Below are 27096 nucleotides of genomic sequence, written 5' to 3' on the forward strand. Positions count from 1 at the left end.
TAGTGGAAACTGGATAATATAATTATTGTAGGAAATGGTGCTGACATTCACTAGAGTGGTGTACAAAAATGTGTACTTGATACTGTAGGAGAAACTTCACCTGTAATGTCAGTAATGATAGGAAGACGAGCTTTAGCTAGGAGGATATACACATTATGAGTGTAAAAAAAAACGGTTAACTAAAGAAGTCCTTAAACATAAACAGATAATGATAAGTAAGTGTTTTAAACTTTCAGCAGTGTTTTCATAATCCCACAGACTAATGATTATTGCAGGTAGGTTCTCCAGCATCATAAGCCCAGGTAAGCCGTTTTGTATCTAACATCCCTTCTTCCACCCTGAAGGGTCACGTAAGCCATTCTGTGTCAGATCTATATTCCCAGCATAGCATGAACGTTCTACATTTCAGATTATTTCACCGTCACCATACAATTCATATTGTACATGTGGTGACCAGCATCACAGAACCTGGTAAGTCATTGTTTCTCTAGGATGTATTGCCTGATCAACAGAAGCACATATCTATTCTGTATTAGTGAACTGCTCCCAAACCCATAAACTTAATTCTGTATAAATCCTCACTGACTTCACGCAGGCCATTTTTTACCACTGATATTATACATGTCACAAGAGAATCACATGTACCATTCTGTATCACAGTTCTTCATTTACAACACTACTGTCTCATTTGGACCATTCTGTACGTCCCTTCTCATCTCTAACTCCATAGGCTGGCATGACTCATTCTGTATCCAATATGTTTTCCAATATGAAAGACTTGTTAGTCAAACTGTGTCACACGTATTTTTCCAAATTTCAAAGATCTAACACTGCCCCAGTGTAAAATATGTATTTAGAGTTGCATTATGCATTTTTGCAAATTGTAGCTGAATGACAACACAGTTGCTAGTGTTTACATGTAATGATTTTCAAATTGTAGAAGTAAGCTTTTTATGGATCAACACCTCTCATTCCCTTTTTAGAAAACAGATTCTGTACAACAGTGGGACCCGATCCATGTGACCTTGCTGTCCTTCCCTGACCAAGGTCATGCCCTAGCCAAAATTTATTTTTTCCCAGCATTCCTCCTGTTGAGCATCTACTAATGTGTTATAGGGACGAATCCCACTTTGCTCCTTATAGCAGTGATGTCTCCTAGGATAAAGCCTCATGCCCATCATAAGTGTCCAGGAAGTCAGTTTATTCATCAGAGACCATCTAAGATGTGTAGTAGAAGTTGGGCTGCCTTACATCAAACCCACAAAATATTCTGGGGGCCAGCCTTCTTCTTTTCTACCCGTTCTTCCTGCCTTCCAGCTTCACATATGTATATTGGTAGCCAGCAAATTGCAATGACTCTTGCCATGTGTTAGGTGCACCTTTTTGCTGGGTATCCCCTTTCCACATGGCAGAAGGGGAGCATCCTAGGTAGTTGCCCCCTTCTCTCTCTTTGCAAGTTCTGGCACATGATTGATCATAGTATGATCCCAGATCACAATTGTAAGAGACAGCTGCCCTCAGTGCTAGAGGGCTTATCTCCACTTATTCTGTCATACGAGAAAATATATATGGACACAAATTACACTGTAATGTGTAACAATTCAATGTGACTCATTCTTTGTTTATTGTTTTCTAGGAAAATGCTTGGAGTTTGGAACATTACATTACAGAACAGTTTAAAAAACTGCACCTGTTTCTACGAGACAAGGAACGAAAACTACTCCAACAGCTCAAACGTAAAGAAGTTGCAGTTCCAAATGAGGTGGAAGAAAGCCTTGAACGTAATGAGGTTATGACCACCCATTTCATGGTCCCAGATGCCAATTTGGAGAAAAGGAACAAGATAGCTGAAACCTTGGAAGAGATGGAGAAAAATCCTGAGTACTTTGAAAATTATGTTAATGCCGCTAATGAAGTGGTGGATCAAAGCACTGGAAAATGGAAAACTGTTGATTTTATGACAGTAAGTTTTTTTTTTCATTTTTGTTTTATATGTGTTTCATGTGATAAAGTGGAATTTAAGGTTTCCAGCTAACTTGTAGAAATATTTTCAGTATTAACAGCAGTCTAAATTATGTAAAACAGCATGATCCATTTTCAGTTGTACTCACAATATTCATAATATAAATTCTGTCTGTGGTTGTGTCATAATCTTTGTTCGTATGTGACACTCTCTGCTTTATATATGCAAGTTCTGGCACACGATTGATCATAGTATGATATGGCCATATCATACTGGTAAGTTTTCCTTATTTATTTCAAAGCTGTGTTTATCTGCATATAATGGCAACAAACTTTCTGGGGTACTATTTTTAAGGCCTTACTTTAATTTCTATAATAACCACACTGAACATTCTTTATCAGGAGTTTACTAAATAATGCTTAACACCCCTATGAAATGACACAACTGTTGAAATAATTTTATTTACGTATGTATGTATTTATTTATTTATTTGGAATTGTTGTCTGGTCATTTATCAACTGACAATAGTGCATTGATGGTGGAGGTCTGGAGAGAAAAGATCCAGTAGGCAAGACAATACAAGGTAACTGACATTAACAGGTTTAGTCACTGTAGTATATGGAGTAATTCACTGGAAATGTACACAAATGTTAACGTGCTGCAAAACAGGCAAACTATGACTAAACAAAATCCCAGTGATTAATATCTCTTTTGTTAACCTCTTTTGGTGTCTAACATTCTGCTGGGTTGCTTAGCTGTGTGTGTGTGTGTGTGTGTGTGTGTGTGTGTGTGTGTGTGTGTGTGTGTGTGTGTGTGTGTGTGTGTGTGTGTGTGAGCGTGTGTGTGTGAGCGTGTGTGTGAGCGTGTGTGTGTGAGCGTGTGTGTGTGAGCGTGTGTGTGTGTGTGTGTGTGTGTGTGTGTGTGTGTGTGTGTGTGTGTGTGTGAGCGTGTGTGTGTGTGTGTGTGTGTGTGTGTGTGTGTGTGTGTGTGTGAGCGTGTGTGTGAGCGTGTGTGTGAGCGTGTGTGTGTGTGTAGCATTCCCTTGTTGTCATCAGTGGTATGCTCAGATATGTGTGTATCATTCTTAATTCTTCTCTGATACAGGCCTTATTGAAGAAGATGATGCCCAACTTATTTCAAATGATGGCTGGGCCTGATGCCACAGCAGGATGTTGCAGAGCTGAATGTAATTCAGAAATGCAATCTTTTGGCTGAGAACCAAGCAGCACATTCATAACTAAACCACCTGTATGTCTGTACATGGGTGCGGTCAATGAGTGTCCCTAAATGGGACTAGACTTTGTCTTGGATGTACTGTTAAAACCTCTGCTGTTAAGGTTAAGGGTGCAGAGGAGAGTGGACATCCTTGACAGGTTCACTAATTTAGGTCAGATGGAGAGGGCATAAAAAACATTTTTGTATATCTGGACATACAGGGAATTGCATATTGATTTACATATTTTGACAAAAGGCCCCTGATTCTATGTTTGTTCAGTACAAGACAATTAAGTTACCCTTGGACTGAGATGAAGACTGTATAAGAATTTAAAACTAAGGTGGTTTGTGGTGTTTGCTGTGATTTAGCCAGATGTGTAAGTTTCACATGCCTCCCCCTATGTTTTACTAGCCTGCATTATGAGAAGCTAGTACAAGCTTTTGTACTCGGGAGGTTAGTCAGAATTTCAGTCTGTCACAGTGTTTGCTTCTCTAAGGGAATACACTTGTGTAAGTTATATGTGCGTTGCAATGAAACGGTCCTTTTTCAGTGAAGTATACATCAAACTGCAAAGAGAGAAGCTTAATGACCTACAAGGACAAAGCCGGAACTGCAGTCCACGTGACTCGAGTTAAGTTAGCGGCTCAGGCATGTGGAACTGCCAGGAAGGATGGGCGTGTCCATCCTGGGGGGAAGCAGGGGAGCCGATTGCAGACTACAGCAGCCATTTGAAGGAATGGGGCAGGCTTGTGATTTGGCAGCATGCATATGTTCCATCAAGATGGTGTTATACAGTAACTGTCCAGCTGTAAATGTAGAAGACTGTCTACTTTTTTAGAGGAAGGTTTTGTGGACTCCCACAGTTATGCAGGTCACATATTACTCTGCCTATGGGAAGTGTTGGATAAATAAGTTATATGATCTCTCTGCTAAGATGCCAGTGAGGATGCAAGCAATCTTAATGACTGCTTAACTGACACCCCCAGATGGATCACACCATACTTAATCCAAGTATGATCCCCACCACTACAGAACACATGGGCTTCAATACAATTGGCGGACTTGATTGGCAAGAGTGGGGATGGAGGCAAGAAAAAATTTGTAACAGGGATTCAGTGATCCTTAAATAACTTTCGACCCTTTTTAGTGGAGGCCTGGAAAGAAAGGCAGAAGTTTCAAAAATCAGATAAGAAGAATTACAATGGCTTTAAGCAGTTTAATAGAATTAATAAAAAATATCCAGAGTGCAACAGCTAGAAGAGTGAATGAGTGAACTTGCCAAAATATATTTAATAGTTTAATAGAATTAATATAAGTAGAACACTTAGTAAAACGGAGTTTTAACACAACAGTACATATACATTTTTGTGGGCCTTGAATAAAATCTAATACATGAGCACAACAGTGATTCAAAACAAAGAAATTAGAATAAAGGAGAAGTTAATTTGCAAGTGCATGCTTTTAAAATGTGAGATCTCATAGGGTAAAGTATTCGAGTAATCTGTTAGTGGAAGTGATAGTTTTACACCAGTGTGTACATAGAGCAAATAAGAAGACAAGTTTCAAAGGCAACACCAGGGGAAGCAGGTACAGCTGCCAGCATGGAAGTGGTTGGATCAGGTACTGGGTGTGATAGAGAGGAAGCAGGTACAAGGTCCGATAGAGAGGAAGCAGGTATAAGGTCCAGCAAGGAAGTGGTTGGATCAGGCACTGAGTATGGTACAGGGGAAACAGGTACAGCTGCCAGCAGGGAAGTGGTTGGATCAGGTACTGGTTATGGTAGAGGGGAAGCAGGTACAGCTGCCAGCATGGAAGTGGTTGGATCAGGTACTGGGTGTGATAGAGAGGAAGCAGGTACAAGGTCCAGCAAGGAAGTGGTTGGATCAGGTACTGGGTATGGTACAGGGGAAACAGGTACAGGTGACAGCAGGGAAGTGGTTGGATCAGGTACTGGGTATGATAGAGGGGAAGCAGGTACAGCTGCCAGCATGGAAGTGGTTGGATCAGGTACTGGTTATGGTAGAGGGGAAGCAGGTACAGGTGACAGCAAGGAAGTGGTTGGATCAGGCACTGGGTATGGTACAGGGGAAGCAGGTACAGGTGCCAGCAGGGAAGTGGTTGGATCAGGCACTGGGTATGGTACAGGGGAAGCAGGTACAGGTGACAGCAGGGAAGTGGTTGGATCAGGTACTGGTTATGGTAGAGGGGAAGCAGGTACAGGTGACAGCAAGGAAGTGGTTGGATCAGGTACTGGGTATGGTAGAGGGGAAGCAGGTACAGGTGACAGCAGGGAAGTGGTTGGATCAGGTACTGGGTATGATAGAGGGGAAGCAGATACAGGTGCCAGCAGGGAAGTGGTTGGATCAGGCACTGGGTATGGTACAGGGGTAGCAGGTACAGGTGCCAACAGGGAAGTGGTTGGATCAGGTACTGGGTATGATAGAGGGGATGCAGGTACAGGTGCCAGCAGGGAAGTGGTTGGATCAGGCACTGGGTATGATAGAGGGGAAGCAGGTACAGGTGCCAGCAAGGAAGTGGTTGGATCAGGCACTGGGTACGGTATAGGGGTAGCAGGTACAAGGTCCAGCAAGGAAGTGGTTGGATCAGGCACTGGGTATGGTATAGGGGTAGCAGGTACAGGTGACAGCATGGAAGTGGTTGGATCAGGTACTGGGTATGGTAGAGGGGAAGCAGGTACAGGTGCCAGCAGGGAAGTGGTTGGATCAGGTACTGGTTATGGTAGAGGGGAAGCAGGTACAGCTGCCAGCATGGAAGTGGTTGGATCAGGTACTGGGTGTGATAGAGAGGAAGCAGGTACAAGGTCCAGCAAGGAAGTGGTTGGATCAGGTACTGGGTATGGTACAGGGGAAACAGGTACAGGTGACAGCAGGGAAGTGGTTGGATCAGGTACTGGGTATGATAGAGGGGAAGCAGGTACAGGTGACAGCAAGGAAGTGGTTGGATCAGGTACTGGGTATGGTATAGGGGTAGCAGGTACAGGTGCCAGCAGGGAAGTGGTTGGATCAGGTACTGGTTATGGTAGAGGGGAAGCAGGTACAGGTGACAGCAGGGAAGTGGTTGGATCAGGTACTGGTTATGGTAGAGGGGAAGCAGGTACAGGTGCCAGCAGGGAAGTGGTTGGATCAGGTACTGGTTATGGTAGAGGGGAAGCAGGTACAGGTGCCAGCAGGGAAGTGGTTGGATCAGGCACTGGGTATGGTACAGGGGTAGCAGGTACAGGTGCCAGCAGGGAAGTGGTTGGATCAGGTACTGGGTATGATAGAGGGGATGCAGGTACAGGTGCCAGCAGGGAAGTGGTTGGATCAGGCACTGGGTATGATAGAGGGGAAGCAGGTACAGGTGCCAGCAAGGAAGTGGTTGGATCAGGCACTGGGTGTGATAGAGAGGAAGCAGGTACAGGTGACAGCAAGGAAGTGGTTGGATCAGGTACTGGGTATGGTACAGGGGTAGCAGGTACAGGTGACAGCATGGAAGTGGTTGGATCAGGCACTGGGTATGGTACAGGGGTAGCAGGTACAGGTGACAGCAGGGAAGTGGTTGGATCAGGTACTGGTTATGGTAGAGGGGAAGCAGGTACAGCTGCCAGCATGGAAGTGGTTGGATCAGGTACTGGTTATGGTAGAGGGGAAGCAGGTACAGCTGCCAGCATGGAAGTGGTTGGATCAGGTACTGGTTATGGTAGAGGGGAAGCAGGTACAGGTGACAGCAAGGAAGTGGTTGGATCAGGTACTGGGTATGGTAGAGGGGAAGCAGGTACAGGTGCCAGCAGGAAGTGGTTGGATCAGGTACTGGGGAAGCAGGTACAGGTGCCAGCAGGGAAGTGGTTGGATCAGGTACTGGTTATGGTAGAGGGGAAGCAGGTACAGGTGACAGCAAGGAAGTGGTTGGATCAGGTACTGGGTATGGTAGAGGGGAAGCAGGTACAGGTGCCAGCAGGGAAGTGGTTGGATCAGGTACTGGGTATGATAGAGGGGAAGCAGGTACAGGTGCCAGCAGGGAAGTGGTTGGATCAGGTACTGGTTATGGTAGAGGGGAAGCAGGTACAGGTGACAGCATGGAAGTGGTTGGATCAGGTACTGGGTATGGTAGAGGGGAAGCAGGTACAGGTGCCAGCAGGGAAGTGGTTGGATCAGGTACTGGTTATGGTAGAGGGGAAGCAGGTACAGCTGCCAGCATGGAAGTGGTTGGATCAGGTACTGGTTATGGTAGAGGGGAAGCAGGTACAGGTGACAGCAAGGAAGTGGTTGGATCAGGTACTGGGTATGATAGAGGGGAAGCAGGTACAGGTGCCAGCAGGGAAGTGGTTGGATCAGGTACTGGGTATGATAGAGGGGAAGCAGGTACAGGTGCCAGCAGGGAAGTGGTTGGATCAGGTACTGGTTATGGTAGAGGGGAAGCAGGTACAGGTGCCAGCATGGAAGTGGTTGGATCAGGTACTGGGTATGGTATAGGGGTAGCAGGTACAGGTGCCAGCAGGGAAGTGGTTGGATCAGGTACTGGGTATGGTATAGGGGTAGCAGGTACAGGTGACAGCAGGGAAGTGGTTGGATCAGGCACTGGGTATGGTACAGGGGAAGCAGGTACAGGTGACAGCAAGGAAGTGGTTGGATCAGGCACTGGGTATGGTACAGGGGAAGCAGGTACAGGTGCCAGCAGGGAAGTGGTTGGATCAGGTACTGGTTATGGTAGAGGGGAAGCAGGTACAAGGTCCAGCAGGGAAGTGCTTGGATCAGGCACTGGGTATGGTAGATGTTGAAACAGAAGATTAGTAGATATGCTGTATGAGAGGAAGACTGGAGGAGGTTGAGTAAGATGTAGGATTACTGTCATGAAGGTGTGTGCACGTGTGTGCGTATGTGTGTGCATGTACATGTGTGTGAGTGAGCATGTGTACTTGTGCGCTTGCATGTGTGCACATGTGTGTGCATGTACGTGTGTGAGAGCATTTGTCTTAGAGTGCAGTTGAACATTTTGAAACCTGTGGTTTGGTTAGTAGCGAAGAGTAATTATATAGGTGATGTGGAGCTAAACGACCAAAGTCCAGACTGCAGAACACAGGATGATCAATATTAAGTTTTTGTTACAGTAATCTGAGCTATTAGGGGTTACATTCTGCCAAGGAAATGATCAACCAGCCAGCTTTTCAAAGCTTAAGAGCACATTCTATATACCCTAACTGCTCAAGCAGAGCTCCTTGTAAAAGGCAATTAAAGTGCCAAAAGCTTCAGAGCTTTCTTGACCCTAAAGTGCACTCCATGGAACTGATAGTTGGCTTGAAATCCTTCTCCGCTGGGAAGATATGTCCTCTGCTGAGAAAAACTTTCCATAATTTTGTTTTTATGAGAAGGGCTTGTGTTTTCTCTGTGAACTATGTTTTTGTAATGGTTATGAAAGTTATTTTCTAGGACTGTCATTACTCGTCAGGGGATTTTTAATGGTGAACCATCTAAAACTGGTACTTCTTACTATATTTCTATATATGCTGTAGGTTTTATGTGTTGAGGTAGGACTTTGTGCTTTTGGGGGGGGGGGTCTCAGAACCACTTCTTTTGCTGTGTTAAGGTTTACCAACTCTTCCAGGCTCCTTTCTCTGCTGAACCCATGGAGCAGTTACCTGTTACAGTTCTTCCTTCCCCTTCTGTAAGAAAAAGAAACTTAGAGAGTTTTTGGGTGTCTGTACAACCCCTTCTCTGTCACAGCCACTGATATGTGACTGTGCTGTGGCCGGACTTGGTTCCATGGACTGTTCATCATTTTCTTCCCATGTCACTGGCATAGTAAGTACCTACAGCCACTAAGGAGTGGGAGTTAGATGTGTCCCCTGTGGCTGTTGGGCTGTTCTCAGTGGGCAAGGGAGATCCACTGTTACTGGTCTTGAGCGAAGGAGCTGGTGAAGGTCTACCTCGTAACCTAGAAAGACCACATGATCCCCTGGATAGTGTTCCTTCCTGGTTTGGTCTTTTTTACAGGGGGTGCCCCAGGAAAAAATTAAAAATATTTTTCCTATGGCAATTTCTATGTACAGGGAGGACTTGCTGGGATTTGTTACAGAATTCATCTCTGCTTTAATTTTATAAGTTCCTGTCCTGACAAATAAAAATAACCCCCTCTTTCTGACCCTGATTTTCAGGCAGAAGGGCAAGAATTGGAAGTCAGTGTTGTTCTTCAGTGTTTTTTTTTTCTCAGGCTGAAAATTCTGATTCTGATGAGAGTTGTTGTTCTTCTTTCGGCTTTTCCCGCTTAGGGGTCACCACAGCGGAACTCTGGTCCACTAATGACTGGCAGTAGATCTTTTTACGGGTGCTGAGGTGCCAACTCGACACCCAACATTAAGCGAAGGCACGCCCATTCTACGCATGTCTTTTGAATGCCACTCTACCGCGGGGAGGACATACAGACTCCACACAGAAGGCGCTCCAGCCGAGAATCGAATGGGACAACCCCTTGCTGTGAGGCAACAATGCTACCGCTGCACCACTGCGGCTTAGTTCAAATTCCCTTCAGAATAACTATCTTTTTCTGAGGCTTTAAATAAAATGAAAGCAGTATTTCAGTGGAAACAAAATAAAGCTACTGTTTCCCAGCAAAAGTATTAGGATTTGTAACAGATGAATATTCCACAACCTGCAGCTGTCTCCTGTTTTATCTGTTCCTGACAGCTTATAGTTTACCCAACAGTCAATCTCTTGCTCCATTAATAGTTTGCTAGGTTATACAAGGTACTGCAGTCTCACAAATATCTTTCTAACACTAAAACAGACCCTGATGCTTTGATTTCATCTTTTAAAAACTGTCTCTGCTGAACAGATTGCTAATGCCAATCCCACCTCCTCTGGCAAGGATGGGAAAGCTTGTGAAAAATTAGTAAGAAAATATCTTCTTCTGCCATTTACCATTTGCAGTTTTAAACTGGCAGGCTAACATGTTAACATTTTTGCTTCTGTCTTTTGAGAATATGAAAAGGTTAACCGTTAATCTTCCCTCTTCCGAGGTGCAGTTATTTGAATGCTTGTCTTACCTGCTTCTCATGTAATCAAACATTCCTTGAAGTGTTATTATGGTGCTGTTGATACTGCCTCCAGAGCTAGTGCATCTGGGTAAGTTATGAGAAGGTTTGTTTTTTTTATGTTGTCAAAATTTACCAAAATTTTAAAGTCTACCCTGGAGAAGGAAGTTCTATTTGTGCCTTCTGCAGCAGAGGTTATTAAGAGATTTAAGTAGAGTGGGAAATAGATTCAAGGGGTGATCCAAATCTTCCAACACTCCTTTTTTTAAACCTAATAAAAATGTTCTGTCTAGCCTCACTACTTTTTTTTTCAAAAAGCAATTTAAGCTGCAAAGTGCCAGCAAACAGGGTTTTATAAAGTCATGGTGAGGTGGCTCCGACAGTCTAAAAAGTCAGAATGACTGTTTGCCTCCTCATGCTTCCTCTGCCTCCCACCTTGACAACATCTCAGTCTCTCTGAATCCATATCTTCCTCAGCGGCACCAGATTATTTCAGATAAATGGGTTCTGGAAGTCATTCAACAGGCTTGCAGTTGGCAGTGGGAGTCCCTCCCTCGTTTTCAGGGAATTCCCCTTTTCCCAGTAAATCAAATATTTCTTTCAGTTCTGAAACAAATGTTATCTCATGGTGTCATAGAAAAAGTGCCTTCCATCCAGATGGGGAAAAGGTTTAATTAAAGGAATTTTCTGTTAAAGAGGGAAGGAAGTTGAAGACATGTGATATCTATTTATTTTCTCAATCTTTTTGTCAGGGACCCAAATTCAAAGTGCTATCCCTTCAAAGCCTTTTGCCTCTTTTTTTTTTTTTTAAAACTTTATTGAATTATCACTTAAGACATGGGCAAACATGCATTTATATAAAAGAAAAAAAAAACATATGAACATGTTCCCCATTGCAAACATTTTATATCGCATATATTCTTTTTGTATAATAATCACCAATCCAACATTACATAAATTGGCCAATTCCTGCCTTCCCATAGACCTCACTCCTCGTCCAAAACATTTTTCTGCATTCCCACAATTCCCTTTTTTAAACAATTTTCTCTTAGCCTTTTCTGAAGATCCCACTACCAGTTCTTTTATCTCTGTTACAACATTCAGTACTTCAAATACTTTGATTTCCATTTTCTAGCAATTGCTTTTTTTGGCAACCACCAGAATTAAACTTAACAAGGCCTTACTATGTCTAGGCAGTTCAGATCCAATATCCCAGCTCAAAAGAAAATCATTTCCTTATTTTCACCCATTTGCTCCCAAAGTATTTCTGACAAAATACTGTGCGGAGTATTTTTAAAGTATTGCAGCTCATTATACTCTCAAAACATTCCAAGAGTCCTCTTTTGTCTACATCACAATTCCAACATTTGGCATCTACCCGAGGGAAAAAATCTTTGGATTCTGTTTAAGTTATGAAAATACCTATGCAAATGCTTCCTAATAGAAAATATTATATCTTCTAGACTTTTTTGCCTATTTGGTACACATGTCCTCCCATTGTTTATTTGTGAATTGCTTATCCATTCTCTCTTTCCAATGTTTTCTAACTGCCTCTGATTCCTATAATTATTGTGCAGTATTTTATATGTCCTGTTAATTATCCCTTTATAAACATCAGTTTCTTTTTCTAGATTCAGTGAAAAACTCTACCAGCACAGCTCTTTCACTTAGGATTTCCCTATCCCCTTCTCTTTGTGCCTATATTCTGATCTCAATCCCTGATAGGGAAGCTGGTCTCTAGCCTGCAGTCCAGGTGTCTTTGTGGCCTCTTCCCGTTCAGTTAACTTTGCCTCACCAGTTATTTGCTCCCAATATCTTAATTTATTTGCCAGTTTTTCCTAGTAAATTCCAGCTCCTTCTTGCCTAGTCTCTGACCCCCTAAATGTAGTCATCCATGTTGGAAGAATTTCCTTTCTCCTTTCTCCATTCTCATGTTGGTTTAGTTCTTACTTCAAATACAGTTGGTTAAACTTTGATTTCCATTTGATTTCCATTTTCTAGCAATTGCTAGACTTTTGATCACCATATTGCCTCTGTTGCATCAAAAGTTTTCTACATGACCCACCTCATTAGTAAAGGTATTTCATCCAGGGACAGGTGGTCATAACATCCTTGTAGTCTTCCCTTATAAGACCCATTATTGAGTACAATGACCCTTTCGGCATGTACCTCACAAATCACATGCAGCAGCTGGAGAGACCACACAGGTTCTTCACCAGGAGAATCCAGGGCCTCAAACATCTCCTCTACACAGATAGGCTAAAGGCCCTGTCTCTCTACTCAGATCTTCTACAAACTCCTCACAGGTGACCTTTGTCTGGCATACAAAGCAATCTCAGACCTCGCCTTGATGGGACTGCTGCATTTCTGCAAGTCAAGCTCCACTCAAGTGCGTGACCTCAACCTGGTCTGTGACATCAGTAGGACATGTTGGTGGGACAGATTTGTGTCCCATAGGCTCCCTCTTCTGTGGAATAGACTCCTGCTCCACATCAAGCAGAGTACCTCATTAACCCTTTTTAAGCACAACCTAGATAACTGGATGGGAAACAGAAAATACACCCCTGGGATTCCACCTGTGTCCCTGCTGGACAGGGGCATTGGGTACTGACTTGTTGGAACATGGGCTAAATTCTTGTCTAGGCTTGTAAGAACCTCAGGGCCAATAGCCTAGTAACCTCCTATAAGCCCGTGAACCAAATTCTTTCTGCTGCTTTATGAATTTAATACTCTGGATGGTTCTGAAGTCACTAATTTACAATCAAAAACAATAGGTGGCAGCATGATATAGGAACAAAATTAAAACAGACCAGAACTGATAAAAATACCATAAATTTAATGAAAGAACATAAAGTGCTTTTGGTCCTACATATATCAGGATTTCATCAGAATAAATACGGTCTAAACTGGTTTGTCCTTGCATATTCATACCAATCCAATCAATTAATTAATTCATTTCATAAAACACAATATTAAAGTCATATATACACACAGAACCCACCATATTGTTCCTTCCCTCACCTTCACTAAAATTCTTCCCGTGTGCGAAGGAACAATATGGAGGGTTCTAATGAATCTGAATTTAATTCAGTAAATAATAGAACCTTAATGGGAGGTGAAGAAGAGGAATTTCCCCCTCTTAGGAGATCAGAAAGGCTAAGCAATACTAATGGAATTTACAGTCAGAATCATTGGATTTTCCACAACACAGGGAGAACAAAAAGAACTGGGAAAAAGGAAACCTGGGAATGATTTAAGTATAACTGTGCATTTTAATGAGATTGTACATTCCCTTAATGGCTTCAGTATTTTCAGTTATAGTGCAGTTCAAGTTATGGTGGAACATTTTTCTATTTTTGAAAAGGGACTAAAATGTATTACCTCAAAAAGTTTAAATGTTATGGGTACCTTGGTAGAATTAAAGCTATTTACTAGGAAACTAAATTTGGCAGTTACTTTTGGTGATAAAGGAAAGGGTTTAACTTTTATAAACTAGCTAAAGGCAAAAATTCTAAGAGATTTTATAATTTCCCTAAAGAAATAAGGGTTATTTTGCAAAGTATAACTTGCTATAAAAATATGTAAATTATGAAACCATATAAATTTAATTATATTTTGTAGTCTTATGCCAAGTTTCATGTACACTGTAATAGTGGCTCCTATATTCCTGTTTCGAGGAATGAGATTAATATAGTGCATCACAAGACTGATATGGCTTTCTAAGAACTTTTGATTGAAGGGAGGGTGTCTGTTACCAGTTTTAATTTCTTAAAGTTAAGAAACCCTTTATTCTGTTCCTCTTTTGGATCCCAAGAGGTCATAACAAGATGGAATGTCTCCGGTGGTAGCAGGCGGTGGTTCTAAAGCTCATCCCCTGGCTGTATATATTGACAGGACATTGAAATTTATATTTAAAAGGGACACTGCTATGGTAATGGACTTGTGGGATTTTTGGGAGATTGACGCCATGTATGGCCAATGTAGTGGACTTATTTCCCTCTATTCCTTTGGAGGAGGGTTTAGCTTTGTTTCATGATAGTTTGGTAACTTTTGTTTTGAGTACTGAACAAATAAATTTGATTATGGAACTTACTACCTTGATGTTGGAAAACAATTTTATATATTTTGAGGGAGAAATGTTTAGACAAATAAAATGGATAGCAATGGAGGCAATTTGTGCCCTATCTATGCCATCCTAGTCCTTCTGCCTTGGGAAAATTCCTTTGTTTTCCACTGAATTTTTCCAGTATATTAAATTATATTTAAGGTTCCTGGATGGCATTTTTATTTTGTGGGAAGGACTGGAAAATTAAATTTCAAAATGTATGCAGTATTTAAAAATAGTATGTGTTTTACAATAAGAAATCAATTAATTATTTGGATACTACAAATGAATATGATAGTAAGGGTTAAATCGAACATTTTTAGAAACCCACCTTTAGTAATACATATTTACCTTTTAGTAGTGCACAGCTGTTTGCACACAAAAGAGTTTAGTAAAAGTCAGTGTATTCCAATAGCTAGGACGACTTCAAGAAAAGACTGTCATTCAGGAACTGGATAAAATGAAACGGATGTTTTTAGAGAGAGGATACCCTGATGGATTAGTTAGTAACATTGTGAGTGAGATGTTGGAGGAGTGATGTAAAAAATTTTAAACCTTTATTGGGAATTGGTTTAGATGGGGGGAGTAGTGGTATCCCCAGTGGTGATAATTACCATTTTAAAAGTGCAACGGTAGTAGAATTCAGTAATGGCTCAGAGAAAATTAAAGATATTGTAAGTAAGAATTGGAATATTTTGAAATTCAACCAGGTTGTTTCAGGAATAGTAGATACAGAATCCAAATTTGTACTTAAATCAGGTCGTAATTTAAAGTGTATGTATGAAATGAACAAATCCGCACCTAAACAAGGAGTGGAAAATAGGCAAAGAACCAATTACTTCTTAACCATATCTCTTTCTTGGAGTCGCTATACAATCTCGAAATACTGAAATATCAAATTTCAGTATTTCGAGACTGAATAGTCGAAAAACCACATACACGAAAACCCACAATCACGAACACTACAATCGCGACCATTCACACACACACACAAACCAGGACATAATCACACACACACATACTCCAACCTAACTAAACAAACATAACAACACACACAAACACACTTCACCTACCTATAAGAAGGGGACAAGCCCCCCTGCACCCACCACACCACCCTACTTATATATTCTAACTCCGAGGTCGCACTGAACACACAACAAACACCACTGCACACACCCGCACACACTAAAATCCCTACCCATTATCCCCAAACACACAACACTTACCTGAAACCCCAGATAAATCCACAAACCGCACCACACGTCACAAATGCGACACCACGATAGCGGTGGATTCGACATTTCCGGATTCGGCATAGTGTAGTTTCACTTAACTGCACTTTCCACTATTCTGTATCGACATACTGAATTTCGACATTTCAGTACGTCAAGATTGTCTAGTGTATCCCTCTTTCTTTTATGACTTCGTAACCATATCTCTTTCTTTTATGACTTCGTAACTATATCTCTTTCTTTTATGACTTCGTAACCACATCTCTTTCTTTTATGACTTCGTAACCCTATCTCTTTCTTTTATGTGTACCATATTTTAAACTCCATTTTCATTCATTCCTTCAATTTCTCCCTTTTTAATAGATAGGAGAGGAAGTACCAGTGTCTCATTTTTACTTCACTACCATGCATTTTTATCTTAGTTGTTATAGACACATGATCTGAAGTAGTTAATGTATGTGTGCCGAAGTTTTCAATTTGTTTCACATGTATTTGTGAAGTATAATTTCTGTGTAGTTTAGCCCAGTTATTGTATCTTGGGGAATAATATATAAATTCTCTTTGAGTTCCTTCTGCTGAATTCACATCTTCCATACCAAATATTTTCTTACATATCTGCATAAATTTACTATCTTTTGTTATATTTTCCTTTCTAGTTCTCCCACATACTTCCTCACTGTTGCAAATCAAGTTTCAGTCCTCATCTGTAAATAATATTCTCTAATGAAAGCTGATGATTTCTCACTATATTTGATTAATCTCCAGAACACCAAGTTGAGGTTGAATATATTTACATGGCAGCATAATTCTCCTCCCTTGCCAGTAGCCTTACTACCACAAAGCTACCATTATTATGTTTCCCTCCCTTCTATTACTATTGGAGCTCTTCCGGCAATCAGTATCATTACGCCCCTTTTACTTTGTCCCTGATATCTGGGAATGTCTACCCTGAAATCCCTTCTTTGTCAAATTGACATGCTCACTTCTTTCCAAATGTGTATCATGTAGCACTGCTATTTGCTCTCTGCATTTTTAATATATTATTTCTTAATATAAATCAGTACTCTTACTTTTTTGTCTATACCTGTGAGGCCAATCTTCTTCTTCTTCTTTCGGCTTTTCCCGGTTAGGGGTCGCCACAGTGGATCACCTTGTCCTCTCATGATTGGCAGTGGAGTTTTACAGTATCGAGTTGCCAGCCTGGCGCCCAACCTTCCACAGAAGGCACACACACGCACACACTCACACCTAGGGCCAATTTAGAGTGTCCAATCCACCTGCAGCATGTCTTTGGGATGTGGGAGGAAACCGGAGCACCCGGAGGAAACCCACACGACCACAGGGAGGACATGCAGACTCCGCACAGAAGGCACCCCAGATGAGGATCGAACCCTGTGAGGCCAATGACTTTCCAAAATAATATGGATAGTGTAACCATTATAGGAAGTTACCACCTATTACATATAACAGCTTTTTAGATGTCTATTTCCAGCTTTTGTGTTACATGCACCCACTAATGTTTGGCAGGTTGATCTTTATACAGTTATTTTTTGTCCTCTCCATTTAAATCCATGCCACATTTTACAAGACTTTTTTTAATGAAAACCCTCAAAAAAATACTCCCCATAACCCTTTAACTTAAAACATACACACACAAAAGTATATACATCTTCAAATAATGATAGCGGAAATTGTCCCAAATCACCCACAGGCATTACCTAGCCTAAAACTAAGGGTATCCATGCTAAAGCACCCGTTACAGCATGTGTTCCTACTTACACTAATTGCTGTCCTTGTTTTATATTTATTCCCCTCTGACATGTGAAATTGAGTTTCTATATTTTCCGAAAATCTTAAGGTTTAGGCTTAAATGATAGCGAAGGATAGTCTGGACTCCGCATCATCATGCCTTATCTTTTCAAATCCCAGTGCTGGGTTTTTCAAGGAGGGAGATTCTGTTATGAGTGGACCAGTTGTCTTGAAATCTAGGTTTTTTCTTCAGTGTGGTACAGCAGATACTTCAGACTTTGCATAAGGACTGTCTGAAAAAGTGTGGAAGTGCAACAACCGTGGAACGAGCAAAAGCACGTAAATATCAAAGAGATGATTGCGCTGATAAAAGCTTTGAAAGCCTGGCCTGTGGGACTTCTGCACATTGTTACAGACAGCACCATGGTGCTGTGGTACAATAAGCAAACATAGCTACCACATCTTACCCCTTGCAGACTTGTTATGATAGCCTGTGATGTAACAACTCAACTTAATTTTTTACTTTTCAGGCTTTCTGCATTCCATCAGTGCAACAAATTGTACGAGAAATGTTAAGCAGGACCCTCACAAATGTAGGCTGCACCCATGGGGTCTTTCAAGAATTGATCCAATTGTATGGAACCACAAATAGAGCTGGTTGCCTCCTTTCATAATTTGCAGTTGAAATAATTTTGCTCCAGGATACCTTTCAAACCATTCTGGAAGATATGTGCTTTCTTATTCCCATGGAGAAGAATGGTGCTCTATGGTTTCCACCCTTCTCAGTGCTATCCATGGTCCTTTTAAAGATCCAGAAGGACTCCACAAAGATTGTGGTGATGATTCCCTTTTGGCCCAGGCAACAGTGGCCCTCCCTTCTTTTGAAATTGGCCAAGGACAATTAGTAAAAATTTTCCCACAGACTGGATTTACTCGCACAAGATGGCGATTGTTTGATACTCCCCAACCTGAACATTCTTCAGTTGATTGCCTGGATAAAAGAATTATGATACCTTTTAAGCACTTTTTTCTAGGATATGCAAAAGGTGCTGAAGGAGACCAAAAAAAATCCTGTTAATAAGAAACCATATAAGTGGGAAATGCTGCAGTGGTACAGCGGTAGCGTTGTTACCTCACAGCAAGAGGTTCTCCCGTTTGATTCTCAGCTTGGCTTGGGAGAGTGCCTTCTGTGTGGAGTCTGCATGTCCTCCCTGCAGTTGGGAAATGTTCAAAAGACAGGCATGCGTAAATGGGCATGCCTTCATTGAAGGTTGGGCGTCAAGCTGGCACCTTGGCATTTCGTAAAAAAAATCTACTGCCAATCATTAGCGGACCGGAGTTCTGCTGTGGTGACCCCTTACCGGGAAAAATCCGAAAGACAAACATATGTGTAAGTGGGAAAGATTTTCTAGTTGATGCCAGACCAAGAACCTTGACCCTTTTTTAAGGTCAGCCCACCTCTGTGTTTTCTTTACTTGTGTGAGTTACTGCTCTTCAGCCTTTCTTTTGTGTCCTGGTTTATTTGTCAGACATTTCTGCTTATCTGCCCTTGGAGCCCCACCTTTTTAACTGTCCTTAAGTCCAGCAGTTTTTGAAAATGATTTTACATAACCATCCACCTGGAAAACAGGTTGGGATCTTCATTTTGTACATTTCAGGCAGCTCATTAGACTAATTTTGAGGTTCATATCATGGAAGACTGTATTACTCACTGCTCTGACTTTGGATGGTATCTGACTTAGAAGCTTTTATGGTGAGTCCTACCTCCTTTTTCACAATGACAGGGATTCTTTGAGAACAAATCCCTCTCTTATTCCTAAGGTGGTCTCAGTTTTCCTTAAGTATTACCCTTACGAGATGCTGAATTGGAATGTTGGCCACTCTAGTTATTAAACTGAAAGGGGGGCATTAACCAATAGTCAATGTGTGAACAGTGTTGCTCTTGTATCATAATAGCTATAATTCTAGTAACAAATGCCAGTGTTTTCTACTGAATTAATATAGCTTTTATGTTAACAGTAAAAGCAAAACTGAAGTGTACACTGACTAACTTTTATAGAATCCAGAAACCTTTGAGGATGTCTCCGTGAGTTTCTCAGAAGAAGAGTGGATGAAGTTAAGAAGACAAGAAAAGCAGCTTCACAGGGAAGTGATGGTGCAAAATTACGAAAACTTGATTTCAATAGGTAAGTGTAGATCCATCTTGTTTGGTTAGATCTTTATTCTGAGAAAGACAAATGCCATATTAAAATGCTACACCAAGATGTCGTATATCTCAGAAAAGCTCATTTTAGGCCCATTTTAGCCACAGACGGTGTGAACAGAACAAAGGTATGTATATGCAGATGGGAAGTTTAAAGAACCCAGTGCAGACATCTTATTTGTGGGAAGTAGATGGAAATTGGAGTACTTGGAGAAATAAAATGAGACACCGGAGAATCAAGCGTACGCCACACAAACCATAACTAGAGGTCAGGATTATACCAAGAACCCAGGAACTGTGAGGGAAATTGATTGTCTTCTTCTCATTTCAGATGTCCTTAAACAGCAGATAGTTTAATATGTTTCCATACTGGACCTGTATAGTTGTGTGTAATCCTCACACAATCCCATTTAAGTGAATACAGCACATGATTACTGCAGCTTGTTATTTACTGTACTGCAGTTCCTTTCATGAGGTTTCTATCTATATGCCCACATTTTAAATGCAGTAATCTTCATAGGTTCATAGGTTCATACTAGGCTATCTGCCCTAAGGCATTTATAAGCCTAGCCCAAAGTTTTGTGGCTTACGCCACCCCTTATGTTAAAAAATACTGTGCCCATTAGTTTGTTGTGCCTCTGTCCAGCAGTGACACAGAGATGATTCCCGGGGTAAACCTACGATCTCCCATCCACCGGTCAAGATTTCTCTTGAACAGAGCCATCGAGGTGCTGTGCCTCACATGGACTGGGATTTTATTCCACAGCATAGGGAGTCTCTGGGTGACAAATCTATCCCTCCAGCATGTCCTATTTATATCCGTGCTAAGGTTTAAGTCACTTGCTCTAGTGGATCTGGTAGATTTGGATTTTTTGAGGTGGAGCATGTCCATTAATTCCGGGTTGGACATGGCCTTGTATGTCAGGCACAGGTCACCTCTGAGCAGGCGGTATGCGACTGAATAGAGCTGGAGTTTCTTCAGTCTGGCAGCATATGGCAGATTTTGGAGTCCCTTTATCCTTTTGGTGAGGAACTTTTGGGGTCTCTCCAATTGCTGCAGGTGTCGGGTGAGATATATCCCGAATGGGGCATTGTACTTAATTATTGGTCTGATAAGTGAAGAGTACAGGTGAACAATGACCTCACTTGATCTGGATGTGAATCCCTTCATGATCAGGTGGGCAATGTAGAAGGTCTTTCTAACCACTTTAGCAATGTGAGTGTCAAAAGAAAGGCCAGGTCCCCAGGTCCCTGATAACCTCTTCTGTGCTTAATGGATTGCCACCTATATGGTGGCTTGGGGTTACCTTGTTTTTCCCGAAGGGTATGACTATACATTTTTTGGCATTTAACTTCAGGCCATTGCTCTGGCACCAGTTATCAGTTTCCGTGAAACCCCTCTGAAGGATAGCTGTGTCCGATGTACTTTCCACTATGGCGCCCAGTTTGCAGTCATCTGCAAACTTTGTCAGCCATAGTCCTCCTATGTTTGCCTGTACTTCTGAGAAGTAGATGCCGAACAACAGGGGGCCAAGGACTGAGCCCTGTGGGACCCCACTTGTGACCGGCTTGGAGTCTGACATGGCGCCAGCAACTCTAACCCTGTGGGTTCTGTCCTTTAGCCAGTTTGCAACCCATCTTGTGACATATGGGTTTACATTTAAGCTGGTAAGTTTCTCTATAATACCCGAGTGGGGTATTGTGTCGAAAGCTTTTGCAAGGTCAAGGTAGGCTGTATGGACTGCCTTTCCCTCATCAATGGCCTTGGTGACTGTTTCGAAGAAGTCGACCAAGTTCAAAAGGCATGATCTGCCCTTGACAAAGCCAAACTGGGTCGGGTCCAATGTCTGCAAGTCCCCTATGTCTTTGTTTATGAGTTCCATTATGATCCTCTCCATAGCTTTGCAGACCAGGCTTGTTAAGCTTATGGGGCGGTAATTTCCAGGGTCCGTGAGGTACCGCCTTTGTGGAGTGGGACCACAGTTGCCGCACGCCACTCCTTGGGCACGTATCCTGTGGTAAGGCTAAGATTAAACAGCTGCCTTATATGCGGGTTTAGTTCCTCGTTGAGTTCATGTAGCACACAGCCGGGGATACCATCCAGTCCCATTGATGCTGTGTTTTTAGCTTTAGAGAGAGCAGCTTTCACCTGCGCATTAGAGATGTCTGGGAGGCTACACTGCTGGGATAGTTAGCCTCCTTTTGGGGAGCGGGTGAAGTTTGCACTGAACCTGTCTGCCAGTATGTTGGCAATGTCTGTGGGTTCAGTGATTTTTGTATCATTTTGGACTAATTTTGCGCATATCTGGGAGTTTCCACCCAGGTTTCTAACATAGCTGAAGAAGGCCTTATGATTGTCTTTTGAATCTATTGCAATTTTTCTCTCAAATTTGGCCTTGGATGATTTTATGAGTGCTCGTATTTTTTTAATAATAATGATCAAGGGTGTCTTCTCTTTTATGGATTTTGCTCTATCATGTAACAGCTTTCTCCTCTTATTGTAAAGTTTGTTTATGGATGGGGTCCACCAGACTGGACGTTTGCCCTTGGTGGAAAGAGTCTTGGTTTTATTAGGGATTGCCTGATCCATGTAGTCCTGGAGGTGTTCGTAGAAGGCATTTGTAAGGGCTTCCGCAGCTTGGGTTGTGGTTTCCACTGGCTCGGGGGCCTCGAAGGATACCACACCAGTCTTGAGTAGTGTGAAGTTTGCTTTAGAGAAGTTCTTCACTGTGGTCTTTTTTGTTTGGGGTGGGGGCGGAATGTGGATTTCCAGTGAGATAAGTTTGTGATCTGATCTCACCAATGAGGGATATACTTCCAGTGTGGAACACTTTGTCCCCATGTTTGTGATGATGAGATCTAGTATATTTTCTCCTCTTGTGGGAACGGTGACTAGTTGTTCCATGGCATTTGAATTTATGAACTCCAGGAACCTTTGGGCTAGAAAGTTGGGGCTTGAGTAATGTTCCCAGTCTATATTCGGGTAGTTGAAGTCACCCAATATAATGGTGTTTGGAGATACATTTATACCCTCCAGTGTCTTCAGGAAGGCTGTGTGGGGTTCCTGAGTTTGAGAGGGTGGCCTGTAGCATGCTACAAATTGTAGAGCAGTTTTGCCTATGGTTAATTGCACCTGGATGGTTTCCGATGCTTCGTGCGTTGCCAACAACCTGGAGGTGTCGGTATCCTTGATGAATATGGATACACCCCCTCCTTTTGTGGTGTGGTCCGGGTTTTGGGGCCGGAACGCATGATATGAGGTAAAACCTGATAGTGCCGGGGTGCTCTCAGGAGCCTTGAACCAGGTTTCAGTCACAGCACAGACATCGATGTTCTCCATACTGAGAAGGGCCTCAAGAGCGTGCATTTTGAGATTTAGACTTCTGGCATTGAGCAGCATTACCCATAGTTTCTTCCCATTTTTGTTTTCTAGGGTGGTAGGTTTAGAATTTGAGCCTTGCCTAAAAATGGCACTATGGGGGTGGCAAGAGCCTTAGCCAATATCCGGAATCCCAGGGGTGACAGGTGCAAGCCGTCCTTGGAAGCAGCGTGGCTTGTCAAGCATGTCATCCCAGGCAGACAGACACTGGATCCCCTTTGAATGACACCAGAAATTAAGCCAATTGTTAAAGCTGATCATCTTGTCTCTATGTTGTGGCATCATTCTTGGTGAAGGAAGGATACTGCTCAGGGTCAGGGTCATACATGCCTGGGCTACATAATCAGAGAGCCTCTATGTCTCTTTTCATGTAGTCCAGGGAGGTACGTCTCAGGTCGCCACACCAGCATGGACAATGACTGTGTCATATTTGTACTTGCTGTGGAGTGACCAGTGCTTGTGTTATGTGGCGGATTCTAGCACCCGATAGGCAGCTTACTGTGACTCTCTCCTTGTTCAGCCTGGTGAGTGGGACGTCAGTGTGTCTGACTATGGAGTCCCCTATGACAAGTATGTTTGGTGTTGTATTTGGCCTTAAGGGCTGTGACTGCTTTGCACACTGATTTTGTGGTTTATGTGTTGCCTGTGGTGTGTCATGAGGTGGCAGTTGCTTGATGTCTGCTTTGGAGGCCTCTGCTGTTTAGGTAAATTTTGCTCAGAGCCTCCGAGTATGACTTTGTGTGTTTATGTGTTTGATTCATTGTTGTGATAGCTTTATGTGAGACTGGTTTTGTGGTGTGTGTAGTTGCCTTCTCCTCCTGTCTGGTCTTGCCAGTCCTGAGTTGAGAGAGCTCAGCCTCCAGTTTGGCTAAATAGCTGCATCTCTCGCAAGTATTTGTGTTATGTGGGAGGAGGAGAGGGTTGTCAGCGTACATGAGGCAATTGTAACATTGCCTCAATATTCCCAAATTCACCAACTGGACAGGAGAGGATGCCAGCATCTGGCCCTTCGACATGCTAGAGAAATTTAGAAGTTAGGGGTGTAACTGAATAAGAGAGGACTTAGTAAGGAAGTGGGTACTCCTTGGGGGGGGGTTTGCTAGTGAGGGACTTTGTATAATACAGAAGTGCTAAACCTGAAAAGAAGATGCTTTTAAGACAAGTAAAAGCTTTTAGGAACAAGTGCTGCGCTTTTTAGTTAAGGGATATACTGTTTAGATTGCCAGAAAGGCTCATCCAGACTCTGCTACACTTTGCTGTGAAGGAAAGGTTAGTTTGCTATTATTTTATGTATTTCTGTATTGCCTTTCTATATTTTGAATACTGTAGTTTGTTTTCTTTACCTTGTGTTTTGCTTGCATTCTGTTTTAACAGCATATTAAAACTTCAAAAGAGACCACAGCTCTCTCTGTTCTGAGTCAGGCAGAATTTTTTCCCTCCCACCCATTTAAGTTGTCTTGTTAAATACCACTGTCTTTCTAGTTGCCCGCCTCTTATGTCAATCTGACCATATATCTCATTTCTCTCTACTTTCACTGGCTTATGTGAGTAATCACAAAATCATCATTTTTGAAATCCCACCCCTTCAATTATTTAAATTTATTAGCCATCCTACAGTATCTCATAGTACCAAAATACAAAAGTACCACCCCTTTCAGTCCATCTTGCTGTTTTAAAAATAGTAACTCTCCACTAAACCTTAATTTTTTAAACAGGTAAAACTCAAGTTACCTACTTTCACATCTAATTTCTCTAGTGCACACTGCAGAGTGCATTCTTTTCAATCTTACCTTTAAGCATCCCTGTGACTAGCACTTTCTCTAATACCTACTGGAAAGCACTAGGAAGCCTTAAACTCATACAAACACTGCACTCTCCTTGTTAACAAGGAGAAATTAATAGTAGGCACTAAACAGCCTATAATTGCAAAGTACCTTGCTAAGGAAACAGCTCCTATACTTTACAAAGAAAAAAAAGCCCCAAACCAGGCATGTCCAAGGGTCAGCTTCCAGTGATTTCTCCTGTCCACCTGGTGAATCTGGGCATACTGGGGCAATGCAGCAATTGCCTCATGTACACAGACAACCCTCTCCTCCTACCACCCAACACTACAACTTGTGAGAGATGCACTTATATAGCCAAAATGGAAGCAAAGCTCTCTCCACCCAAGATTGTGCTAAACAGTCAAGAGGAGAAGGTTAACACCCACACTACACCTCAAGCAACACATAGCCCTTCTAAACCCACACCACCAACACCCACATATAGCAACACTAAATCCACATATGCAGAGGCCCTTAACTGTAACCTGCCCAAGCAACAAAGACCTCTGAAGCTGAAACGCAAACAAACACCAATCACAACCAATGTGTCACATAGTTCACAACACCAGTGTGCCACCCAGCAACAGACCCTAAGGCAAGACAATGTACCTAACACTTTAGTCATAGGTGACTCTATAGTCCGCACACTGATGTCCCTCTCACCAGGTTGAATAAGGAGAAAGTTACAGTCAGCTGCCTGTCGGGTGCCAGGATCCGCCACATAACGCATGCACTCAAGTCACTCCACAACAAGTACAATATGACTCTGTCATTGTCCATGTTGGAGTGAATGACTTGAGACGCACCTCCCTGGACTACATGAAAAGAGACATGGAAGCGCTCTCGGATCATGTGGCCCAGGCAGGTATGACCCTAGCCCTGAGTAGCATCCTACCTTCGCCCAGAATGATACCACAATATAAGGATAAAATGATTGACTTCAACAATTGGCTAAGTTTATGGTGTCATTCAAAGGGGATCCAGTATCTGTCTGCCTGGGATGACATGATTGACAGACCACGATGCTTTGCCAGAGATGGTCTGCACCTGTCGCCTCTGGGATTCAGGTTACTGGCTAAGGTTCTTGCCACCCTATAGTGCCTTTTTTAGGCAAATTTCAAAGGACAAAACCACCACCATAACAGGTACAAGCATGCAAAATCTGAAGGTAATGCTACTCAATGCTAGAAGTCTAAACCTCAAAATGCACTCTCTCGAGGCACTCCTAAAAATGGAGAACATCAATATCTGTGCAGTAACTGAGACCTGGTTCAAGGCTCCAGAGAGCACCCCTGCAATACCAGGCTACAACTCTTACCACACTTTTCGCCACCAAACCAGGACCAAACACTAAAGGTGGAGGAGTGTCAATATTCACCAAGGATATTCACACCACCAGGCTAGTTGGCCAACACAATGTGTCTGAAATTCTCCAAGTGCAACTAACACTAGGTAAGACTGCAATCCAAATTGTAGCTTGCTACAGATCCCCCACCATACCCCAAGATTCTCACTACACCTTTCTAAACATACTGGAAAATATTAAGATAGAACCAAACACCCTAATACTGGGTGATTTTAACTACCCTGCCATTAACTGGGAAAACTACTCATGTCCCAACACCTTTATGAACGGTTCTTGGAATTCATAAATTCCAACGCCCTGAATCAACTAATCCATATCCCACCAGGGGCTCCAATATCCTAGACCTGGTCATTACCAACATGGGAAATCAATGCTCCATACCTATGGTCACCCCTCGTTAGTCAGGTCTGACCATAAGCTAATCACCCTTAACATCCACATCCCACCCCACCCCCAGTAAAGAAACCACCATAAAAACTTCTCTAAAGCCAACTTCATGCTTCTCAAGTCAGAAGTGACAAACTTCATGACACCCATGCAGACGGAACTGAAAGTTCAACTGCTGAATCCTACACTACGGCACTGTAATGAGCACATCCACTCATGCATGAATCGTGCCATCCCAAATAGAACCAAAATGCTCTCATCCAAAAAGGAAGCCAATCTGGTGGTCCCCTGCCATAAACAAACTTTACAACAAAAGGAAGAAACTTTTGCAGAAAAGAGGAAAATCCCAGGATGCAAAAAACTCCCTTACTAGCCTCAGTAAGAAACTGAGATGCCTCATAAAATCCTCCAAAGCTAGTTACGAAAATAAAATTGCCAAAGATTCCAAAGACAACCACAAAGCATTCTATAATTATGTCAAGAATCTAAATGGCAATGCTCAGATCTGCTCTGAGCTAAAACAGAATGGCATTAAATATACTGATCCGAAGGATATTGCCAATATCCTGGCAGATCGATTCAGTGCCAACTTCACCCCACTCTCACCCCCTAAATGGCCCATCTCAATACCGGAAGATTGCCAAAT

The 27096-nt window shown here is 42.4% G+C and overlaps 1 protein-coding gene across 1 annotated transcript in view; it reads left to right on the forward strand.

Annotated features, from left to right (window-relative positions):
* LOC122790679 overlaps nucleotides 1–27096 on the forward strand; it is an 800254-nt gene that overhangs the window by 320679 nt on the left and 452479 nt on the right. The window contains exons 7-9 of the mRNA XM_044058202.1: nucleotides 1637–1963; nucleotides 4724–7633; nucleotides 19352–19478. Of these exons, the coding sequence (XP_043914137.1) occupies nucleotides 1637–1963; nucleotides 4724–7633; nucleotides 19352–19478 (3364 nt within the window). The remainder of the gene's footprint in view (nucleotides 1–1636; nucleotides 1964–4723; nucleotides 7634–19351; nucleotides 19479–27096) is intronic.

The sequence above is a fragment of the Protopterus annectens genome, chromosome 16.part0 (genome assembly GCF_019279795.1).
Source record: "Protopterus annectens isolate FY-2018-M chromosome 16.part0, PAN1.0, whole genome shotgun sequence".
Lineage (NCBI taxonomy): Eukaryota > Metazoa > Chordata > Ceratodontiformes > Protopteridae > Protopterus > Protopterus annectens.